The 11,503-nt window shown below is 35.9% G+C and overlaps 1 protein-coding gene across 1 annotated transcript; it reads right to left on the reverse strand.

The window, feature by feature from the left end:
• Nucleotides 1–2,040: 2,040 nt before the first annotated feature.
• On the reverse strand, nt 2,041–5,779 carry LOC121983931 (wall-associated receptor kinase 1-like). The gene is made up of 5 exons (XM_042536636.1): nt 5,683–5,779; nt 4,513–5,480; nt 3,722–4,180; nt 3,483–3,632; nt 2,041–3,375 (listed from the first exon to the last, which is right to left on the reverse strand). The coding sequence occupies exons 2-5, from the start codon at nt 5,474–5,476 to the stop codon at nt 2,186–2,188; spliced, it is 2,763 nt and encodes a 920-aa protein (XP_042392570.1). The 5' UTR covers nt 5,477–5,480; nt 5,683–5,779; the 3' UTR covers nt 2,041–2,185.
• Nucleotides 5,780–11,503: the final 5,724 nt, after the last annotated feature.

Consider the following 11,503-nt stretch of genomic DNA (forward strand, 5'->3'; position numbering starts at 1 on the left):
AGGTACAACCAAAAACACGTAAAGAGGAATAATCAGGAGCATGACCATACAATTTTTGAAAAGGAGACAAACCCGAATTGTGAGAAGTTGGAATCCTATTAATTACATGAGTAGCAGTAAGAACTGCTTCTCCCCAAAAAATACTAGGAACATCTGCAGACAATAAGAAAGAACGGGCTGTCTCAACAAGGTGTCTATGTTTTCTCTCTGCAATCCCATTTTGTTCAGGTGTTTCTCGACATGATGTTTGATGTATAGTACCTTCTGATGCAAGTAAGTGAGAAAAAGTATTGGAAGTGTATTCACCTCCCAAATCACAACGAAAACACTTGATAACTGCTGAATGTTGAGTTTTGACAAGAGCTTTAAAGTTATTGAAGATGGTAAGATAATCAGATCTGTGTTTCATAAGATAAACCCAAGTATAACGAGTGCAATCATCAATAAAATAAACATAATATCTTGATCCCCCTTTTGTAGTAACAGGAGAAGGCCCCCATACATCAGAATGAATAAGATCAAAAGGATTAGGAGAAAAAGATAGACTTCTATTGAAAAGTAGTGCAGAAAATTTTGCTAGTTTACAACCACTACAATATGAAATATCATGACTTTTTAAAGTTCCTAATACTCCAGATGAAGCTAAAAATTATAAACGAGAGGCTGAAATATGACCTAGACGAGTATGCCACAAATAAAAATCAGAAGAAGAACGACTCAATCGGAAAGATGACAAATCGATACTAGAAGCTGCAACATCTGGTACTTGAAGCTTATCCAAAACATAGAGTCCCCCTTGCCTACGGCCTATCCCAATCACCTTCTGAGATTGCGGGTCTTGCACATAACAATTGGATGAGGAAAAAGAGATTAAATATCCAGACTCAGACAATTGACTAACAGAAACAAGATTAAGTGTAAGACTAGGAATAAAATAGACATCGGGAAGAGATAAGCAAGTTGTAACAACAGAACCAACACCTAATAATGGCATCGGAGTACCATTAGTCGTCATAACTGATACAGATGAATTAGAAGATAAGGAGATAAAAGATGACAAGTTAGGTGACATATGATGAGAGGCTCCAGAATCTAAGATCCATAAAGAGGAAGATATACCTGATGCACTAGAGGATGACAAACCTATATGAGAAGAAGCAGACATGGCAGAGGGCTGTGAAGCAAGGAATTGTTGAAACTGCTCAAGCATATGCGGATCTAAAGAGGGGGCAGCCACTGCATTACCAGACTGTGGTTGATTACTAGATTTCCACGAAGCATTCTGATGTTGCAATGGTGGGGACTGAGATCTTTGCTGCTGATGTTGTTTACCTTTGTTCAATAGTAATGGACATTGAGACTTCCAATGTCCTTTTTCTTTGCAATAGGCACACTCGTCAATAGAAACCTTCGAAGTCGACCTACTTTGATTATGTGGCATAGATCGTTGTGGTGTTGCAAAAACTGATGGCGTAGATGACGCAATAGTCTTCTTATCAACCTGGGACTTAAGGCGAATCTCTTCAGCTAGCAATTCATGTACTACTGAATCAACAGAAGGGAGAGGACTATGATGTAAAATTGTTCCACGCAATCCTTCAAAGTCATCGCAAAGAGCCATCAAGAATTGGACAAGACATTGTTCTTCTCTACGAGTATTGCTAAAACACCAAACAAAACCAAGTATTGCGAAAACAAAAGGAACCCAATCAAAACTGTACGATCCGCGAAAATTGTAGATAGAATTAACAATGATTCAATCAAATTATCAAAAAGATAGAAATAAAGGCTCTGATACCATGTAGAAATTAACGCCAAAGAAAAAGAGTAGCCATCTTTATTTTATGAATCAAAAGATGAAGAGTACAAGGCCTTATATAGTTAATTACAAGAAAAAGTCTAAAGAAAAAATCTTAGAAAAAATCTAAACAAACCTTAACTGAAAAGGTAAAAGACTAAATTGCCCTCAAGGCTATAAACAAATAATTCTAATTAATTATATAATCTAACAAAGATGACCACACTTGGATGCAGATTGTACATGAAATTCAATTTATCTAAATTTAGAGACAAGATGGAAATAACAAATACATCAATATCTACAAAATTAAGTAAATAAAGTTTAAGATGATATATAACACATGGATGCATATTGTACATGAACTTGCATATGCGTAAATTAAGCTTACCGTGGGTAATTCTGTGACCACATGAATTCTTTCTCTAAGCTATAATTTCTGGAATTTGCTTGATTTATTTGGTTTGCCAATTCTGTTTCCTCGTTGCTTTCCGGAATACAAAGTCTGTTCTTTCTTGTTTTTATCTTTCTTAGGCCTTGCAATTTATACTCAACTTCCTTCATTGTAGGCCTTTGCACTCCTTTCAAACTCAGACACATTTCTATCAAATTACTTATTTCAAGAAGCTCTTGCTCTGTTGCTTCTTGCAAAATACAATCTTCTATGAGCTTAAAGAGTATCTTCTCTCTCGTTGTTTGAAGGAAATTAATTGCTAGATTTTGTTGTGACCCGGTGTTGGTTAAGTAGATAGGCTTCTTTCCCGTTAAAAGCTCAAGAAGAATAACTCCAAAGCTATAGACATCACTCTTTTCTGTTAACTGACTAGTTTGATAATACTCCGGATCTAAGTAACCAAAAGTGCCATGTATAGCAGTAACTATGTGTGTTTGATCAAGAGGAATGAATTTTGATGCTCCAAAGTCTGATACCTTTGCTCTTAAAGTATCATCTAAAAGAATATTTGATGATTTGATGTCCCTATGAAAAATAGATATAGAAGCAGCTGAGTGTAGATAGGCAAGCGCTCCAGCAGATTCTATGGCAATCCTGAGACGATCATCCCATGATAATTTTGTTTCACCTTGTAAAACATGAAGATGATCTGAAAGAGTCCCATTAGAGATAAATTCATAAATTAACAAAGGAACTTCAGTTTCCAAACAACATCCAAACAGTCTAACTACATTTCTATGATTGATTTGAGAAAGAATAGCAACCTCATTTATGAATTGGTCAACCTCACTCTTTTTAATCGTTTTTGATTTTTTAATAGCAACAACTCTTTGATCTAATAGAATTCCTTTGTAAACTATTCCATGTCCTCCCTTTCCAATTATTCGAGTTTCATCAAAATTATTTGTTGCCTTTTCTATCTCTGCCAAAGAAAATATATTTGTTCTCTCCTCAACAAGTTCATTTGCGGAGATTAGTTGTTGAAGCAACAAACCATGATTCTTATGGAAGTTCCTTTGTCTTATTTTCTTTTGATTTCTTTCCTTCCATTTCCTACTTAGGATGACTAATGTAATGCATAAGAACAAAAGGCCTGCGCCAATGCCTGCGCCAACGCTGATCCCTGCATTGTATACCATTATAAACTTTAAAAACTCTACGCCACCAATAAAAACTTGTAGACTTTCTTATAATGAATAACCAACATGATTTTTAGACTCCCTTTCTTACCTAATAAAAGAATTTTCTTTTTGTTAGGGATGCATGCTCCATGTACAGGATCTTCTGATGTTCCCAGAGGACACGTGCAATTGAAACTTCCTTCTGTATTTACGCAAATTCCCTTACAAACAGTTGAAGAAGATTTGCATTCGTCGATATCTAGAATCCACAAAACTTGTCATTCCTTCTGTATTTTTTACTTATTTCATTCTTATATATATAGAAAAGAGAAGATATATATTTAATACCTTGACATCCATTATCAATATAGGGGTTTCCCTCGTAGCCTTGCATGCATTCGCATCGATAACCCTTGTGATGTTTTGTGATACCCGTGTCCAAACAAGAGCTGTGTCGAGCGAAACATGCAAAGGTGCTCTTGTTCTTCATAGCATCGTCGCAAGTCTGATAGCCAACTATCCAATTATGTATGTTTTGCTGTTTCAGAGAAATGATATATTTATTTTCTGATGAGTCATATGCTTCATCATAAGGTGAGAGCTCCAATTTCCCATCCTCTAACGAAATAGCTTTCACTTCTAAATAGTCATGATAAAGGAGAGTTGGAGGATGAGAGGACTCGTTGCATGATAGATCAAACTCTTTGGATCGATAACACTTCTCCTTTAACCCAAATGGAAAAGGGATCGTCATATTTCCACATTTGTCTGGACAATCTTTCGCAGGAATGCTTGTAAAATTTGTATCTATTAAAACACACAAACAATCATCACATTGACATAGATGCATATAAAATATGCCAAACATAACTAAGGTTATTTGCCAAACTGTCGCTACCAGTGTTTTACATTTGATAGCACATATATATACACATATGGTACTACATTATTCCCATATTTTTCTGAAATCTATAAAACAAATCGACCCAATTCTAAAATATAAAAATACTGAATCTGAAAATCTAATCTAAACTCAAAAATCTAAATCATTTTAGGTTAATTGGGTTGGACACCACTATTTGCCGCTAAATCAATGAAAAAAGGATGGAGGTAAGAAAGTAATAATAATTAGTCGTCACCTAATTGGCAGCCATCTGGTAAATATGGATTTCCGCAATAACCCAAAGAACATTGACAAATATATCCAATTGTATATCTAAGATAGATGGGAAAATATTCTTCAGCAAGGATGTCATAGCAATCAGTGTTAGAACTGCGACAAGCATAAGTGGCCGAATAATTCCTGGCCTCTTTACACGAAGAATGATCCGGGATATGCCAAGAAAGAGAGGCCTCTGCTCTTGCTTTGTTTTCCCTTTTTATAAAACTTTGAAACTCTGTTTTGTTAGAGGGACAGTTCCATCCATTGCACAAGATGCTTATGATGCTGGACCTATCACTGTTAATCGTATGATTATTCTCATTCTCATTTGTACGAGATAACTGAAGAATCAATGAAGTATTGTTAAACTTCAAGAAGTCCAACGAAATCTGGCAGTATCCATTTTGAGTCATAAATCCATAATCAATTGTTGAAGAGCATATTAACGGACAAATAGCAACGATGCTGTTGGTAATGAGATCAACTATACTGGCAGTAGCACTGCAACCTCCCACATACAAGTTGTTGCCCCCTATACTGGTCATGGATGAACCATCACCATAAACTTGTCTGGAGATAGAGAATGGCGAATTCGTGATATTCATCAATGTGGTATTGATAGACTCTGTATCTGCGTCCAAAATGGCATACGGTGATTCAATTTGAATCAGTCCCGATTCCATATCAAAACCCACTACTTGGATAGTGCTATCCCTTAGAAAGAGTCTTGGGGGATTAGAATCAGATGAACAAGTAAGGTTAAATCCAGCAGCATAAAAACAACCATTGCCAATGCCGAAAGGGTACTCAATTTTTATATCACCGCATGCTTTTGGACAATTTGAAGGCAAAATAAAATTCTCATTTGTGTTTGCTGAACTTGCTGAGCCCTTCACTAGTGTCAATGTGATCAGTAGCAGCAATACCTCGATGAATTCCATTGTCCTACTAATCAATTATCATTATCAGTATCTAATAAAGGTAACTAGAATTGAAAGATTGATTAGTTATCCAGATATACACAGTACGTTGATTAATTGAAAATCAAACTATTCAAAGAGAAAACATGCAAGTTCATGCACAAATATTGCATCACTTCCAAGTGTAATGAATGTCTGAGAAGTTAGAAAAACTAAGTTCAACTCACCGCTGCTAATATTTCTGTATAAAACTTGGCGAGCTACTACTACTCACTTGGCTAAGTCTCTTGCTCCTCTCCAACCAATGAATGCAGAGTGAATATTGCACAGGTAACAGGTATGTAGTCTCTTCTTATAGAAGTAGAGTTTTGGCTTCCATTATATTACACAGTGGCCGTGAGTTAATTATCATATATTTGTATTCCCAACTAGAACAATAAATTAATCAGAAGTGGACTTGACTCCAAACAATGGCGTGATGAGTACGAACACTAGTGTCCCACCAAATAAACAATTAATTGTATTTAAGAATGTGATGAGAAATGTCAATCGTGCATCCTGATCTTCCACAAAAGCAGAAAAAGAATAGTCTAATGTCGTTCTGAAAGGTTAGTTTTGTGGAGTTGACTGACTTCCAAATTACTAAAGTCTACTACTCCAAACTTCAATTTGATTAGCTTTTAATTTCCATGTTTGACATCTACAATGGAGATATTAAAAGGATATTTGAAAGATATTAGTAATGATGAGTTTGTGCCCAATGATTTCTCTTTATTGACATGTAATCAGGTCCATTAAGGGCATCTTCAATAATTAGAACTCTAAATGAGTTTTTTTTCAAGATCTCAATATGCCACATCAATAATATGAAAGCTCATTGAAATATGAGCAATGGTTAAAGCTCTAAATGAGCTTTCTTATGATCCATGTCATAGCATGAGTTGCATAGTTTCATGCATATTGCATCAAATTTAACACAAAAGAGCATGTTTGTATTTTCACTATTGCTCTTAAATTATAAACCTCAAACCTCACCTCTGTAATGGTTCAAGACTTTTTATTCAGCTTTTTTGATTTTACAAAGCTCTCATAAATCTTGCATTGGAGATGCCCTAAAAGGTGGACAATGATAACTTTTTAATTTTTGGGGATTTAGAATTGAGGATATTTAGGAGTTGGATATTGTACGTATTCCAAGTTGGTTTTGATATGATCAACCGAATTAAGTTAGATCTTGTATCTTTTGATATCTTGTGTCTAAGTATACAGGAAATTAGGAACACAAGAAGTCGAGCGAAAGATGCGACAGCGAGAAGGGTGGCATGGAAAACAGGTCGACGGATTCGGTGCATTCGAGGGACGAAAAGCTATGGAAGAGTACACCGGTGGATGAGAAAGATGTGCGCGGAGCGTTTGAGAGACAAGAAGCTAAGAGGAAGCTTGCTCGAGGAGAAGACCGGAGTTGAGTTCGGGTGAGCTCAATTCCGAACCACCGAAGCATCACCAAAGCGAGCATGGGAAATGAATGGTCAATATAGCAATTGACTATTCGGATGAACAATTCTTGAGGTGCCTCCAATAGCTTTAGAGGCGCTTCAAGTTTCAGTAGAGAAGTTGCCGCATTCAGAACCCAAGGCACCTCCAATGTGCCTAAGGTGCTTCGGATGAATAGTGTCGATGCACCTACAATCACATTGAAGGTGCTCCAACATAGTAGAGTCGTTGAGTGATCGTTGTTGCATGAATAAAATTTTATCCACTTGGAAGCGCCTTGGATTCTTTTGGAGGCGCCTCTAAGCTACGTCAGCGCAACAGTAACTTTTCCCAAGAGGCTATAAAAAATTTCCAGGAGCTAGGAATTCATCAATAATCACTATATTCAATTCCTAGTTATTTTGTGAGCTTTCAAAGTTTGTAAGAGGTTACTCCACCTACACAAAGGAGATTTTTCTTAGTGGAACTTTCAACTACACTGAATTAACAACCACCTAAGTTTAATCAAATAAAAATTCCTTAGTCCTTTTACTTGATTTCTTTTATTTTATGTAAATTATTTATTAATTAATTGTGCATTCTTGCTAAAGCAAAAGCAAGAGAAATTTGTCTAACTTGAATTTCAAGGCTATTCATCCCCTCTAGCCGGCCACCAACGATTCAATAATTAGTATCAGAGTGAGGTGCGCTTTAGAATGACCAACCGCCAACTAAAGTAATAAGGAAATAATCATATTGAGCATCTACTTGCAACAAGGAAATTTTTAAAATTATTTTAAAATTTTATTTTAAAAAAAAAAATTTGATAAACATTATGTTTTCTATAGATAGAAATATTTCAAAAATTATCTGGATTACTATGATTTTTTATCGAAAATAATATTTTCATAATTAATTTTTTTGAAAATTTATTTTTGAAAATTTTAATTTTTTTTAGATAAAAATTATATTTTATATGCTAAAGCAAAAGAAAGAGAAATTTGTCTAACTTGAATTTCAAGACTATTCACCCCCTCTAGTTGGCTACCAACAGTCTAATAATTAGTATCAGAGTGAGGTACGTTTTAGAAGAACTAACCGCCAACTGAAATAATAAGGAAATAATCAGATCGAGCATCTACTCGCAACATGGGAATTTTTAAAAGTATTTTAAAATTTTATTTTTTAAAATTTTTTTTTTTTTTTGATAAACATTATGTTTTCTGTAGATAGAAAATATTTCAAAATTTTTTAACTATTATTCTAGGTATACCTTACGGATGACTTGTAACGAGAAGGACATCAACCGTATCAACGTTGTCGAACCTCACCTCTATTCGTATCGACGCCAAGCTCCTCAAAATAACTCCTTGCACAAGCCTCTCATTCGGAAATTACTAGCCACAGGCAGAGGAAAGGAATCAAGAGGAAGAAGCAAACAAGGAAGGAGTTCTTCCTTGCTCGGTGGCTCACGACAACAAGGAGTAGCTCTCCATGTTGTTAATAGCAAGGAAAGAGGGAGAGAGAGAGGAGAGGAAGATTTGATTTTTAAAAATCAAATTAACCAAATAATAAAATTATGTCTAATTCTCTTATAATTACATCTATATATAATCCTCTTTAATGAGTTGGATTAGAATGCCCAAATCGAACCTATTATGCCTTAATAAAAAATTAGTCCATTAACCCCTTGGTTTGGTTCACAACTTAACTAAGTTGGTTCATGACTAATCTAATTCGGTTCATGATTAAACCAAATAGGGTCTAACTCTTCCATAAGAGATGTGGTTGATCCGCGCTTCCGATCCGACAAATATTTCCATATTTGTCTTATGTATGGTTCAACCAAACATGTATCTCTTGATATGAAAAATCATATTCTCTAACTTATTTTACATTTTTTAGAGACTCATAGTACATGTGACCCAATAGGCTTCCGATTTATTTTGGTCATTCATAATTAATTAATTAATTATAGAACGATCATGAGTGACACCTAATAGTACATCATGATCCCCAATTAGCTAGAAAGGTCATAGTTGATCTCAGAACTAATTTTGAATCCTTCAGTAGCTATAGTGAGTTATGTCTAGTTCTTTTCACTCGTCTTATACCTACTTAGTTTAGGACATGGTATATGTGTCTATTCCTATTAGACTGACTATGTCACACCTAGCCCAAATAATACTTCCTCGTTCTGCGGATTCAAATTACTCATACATGTGTTCAAAAGTCTCGTACTCTTAACATGTGATACTTTGGCCAAAGAATTTGAATAATAATCCTAACGAGTAGTCATAGGGTATACGTCTCCTCGCAAGGAGCGGTGAATCCTTTGTGGGCTATCCAAACACCTTTGGATACTACGACTTATACCTAATTATCCTGGATCCACACCTCAATGAGATGCTTGCTTAAGATGTCAAAATATAAGTCTCCATGACCAAGATGACTTGTATAACTCAAGTCGAAGGAAAACTTGCACTCGAGCTGCAGTAAGAACTTCACAGACATGTCTATATGTAAAGAACTATATGAAGTCTTATAGCAAGTCACGGTCTCAATTTAGATTAATTATAAAATAGCAGTATTAATTAGATCATGTCTTCCCGAGACCAGGATCTAGTCGCAGTCTCAATTTAGATTTCTAAAATAGACCTAAATTGACCTACGCCTAATGCCCCTAATTATGACTCATCTTCACTGGAATACTCTCCTTCAGTGACTTACTTTACTTACCATACAAAATCGCTTGACTCTCTCATAGTCCACCAGGGCTTTCCACCAGTTGTCAGGTTCGAATACCCAACTGGACTTCGGTCAGCTGTTAGGTCCCTTGGACCCAGTTGATTTTTTGTCAAATATCGGGTCACTCCTTGACTTATCTAGACTTCTACACCAGCTATCAGGTCCTTCAGATCTAGCTAGATTTTAGCCTGGTGTCAGACCAGTCAAGTCCTACACACTTGGTAGAAAGGTTAGATCATACAACACGTAACTTTAATCCACTTGTCATTCATAAAAACTTAGGTTTGACCATTGATGTCAACTACACTAACATAATGTAGTATCAAAGAGGGGGTTCGGCGACAAATTTCCAAATCAATTATATACAAGCTTTCAAGTTCATTTTGCTACGTCGTTTCCTTGCTACTGCTGTGCTGCAGCCTTACTACATCGGATCGACGCTTGAGCAAGCTTCTATGGCAATAACTGAAACAACTTCGAGGTACAAGTGGTTGGTATCAGTTTAAGTTGTTTACTATTATTCTTGTTGTATAAGAAAATGTAGGTTGTTACACTTTCTCTATCTGTATTCCATATTTCGACTATTAGTGGATTGCCCATCGGATATGTCCTAAGGGAGCGTGAGCCTTAGAGTAGTAGTTGATGGGCTTCTAACCAAGTAATCGATTGTGTACTGTGTTTTTGTTTTGGTGTTACTCAATTTTCTTCCATTGCAAACTTGATTTTTAAAAGCAGAAAAAGAAAGAATTTTTAAATACACGTGATTCTCCCCTCACTTTTGTCATCCTTCTCTGAGTTTCCCTTGGGAGTTAGTAGACTTTCACGAACAACTAAGATCTCATGTTCATCACCATAAAGCACCTCGCCAACCTCATCATCGTCATACACTAGTTCATTAGTTGCTTTAGTCTTGTCTCTCACGTTTTCATCAATTAAAAAATTATTGTCTTGTGGTAACTACGGGATAGAACGTGAATCTTGAGGGTGAGCTGGCCAACGGTTTTGGTCGGAATCATTGATTTTTTTTATTCTATGAATTTTCACCAACAAAGCACATTGGTAACTTGCATCCTACCTCAATGTATGTAGCCATTGAAACAAGGTTTGAGGGTAATTGAAGGAAAGAAAATGATCTTTCATTTTTTTTCTTCTCCCAATCAATGATCTTAGCCTTGCCCTGCCAGTCTTGTAAGCGTCACAATTGCTCCCACTATATGGAAGCTTGGCCTCTGAGTTTGACGACAACTAATTTCACTTTCACATGATCGGATACTTCCTTATAATAATAAAAAAAATCCTCTCCACTAAAATCCTCTCCACTTCCTTAAGTCCATCAATCAATTACTAAGTCCATGGTGTAGCAGAAAACTCAAAAAGTGTTGGAAATACAATCAAAATCTCACATTGGAAATATATGGAAAGAATTATGAGTTTAAAAGATGAAAGATATCTTCATTAGTATGAGATGTTTTGGTTAAAGTCCAAAAATAAATCTATGAGGGCTCAGGCCTAAAGTGGGCAATATCATATCATTATGGATATATGTGCATTTTTTTTTGTCCTAATAAGTAGTATCCGAGTCATGGTCATGATTGTGGCCTTAAACGAAGTTGAGGGGAGGTCCAAAATAGGTCAAGAGTGATCAGATGTATGAGGGGAGGCCCGGAATAAGTTAAGAGTGACTAAATGTTTGTGTGAGGCTCAAAGTAGGTCAAGAGTGGCCTGATCTTATGGGGAGACCTGGAGCAAGTCAAGAATTACCGAATGCTTGAGAAGGAATTGAGAGTAGGTTAAGAGTGATACATAAGGGGAGACCCAAATCATGAG

Source organism: Zingiber officinale, chromosome 5B, assembly GCF_018446385.1.
Source record: "Zingiber officinale cultivar Zhangliang chromosome 5B, Zo_v1.1, whole genome shotgun sequence".
NCBI classification, from domain to species: Eukaryota; Viridiplantae; Streptophyta; class Magnoliopsida; order Zingiberales; family Zingiberaceae; genus Zingiber; species Zingiber officinale.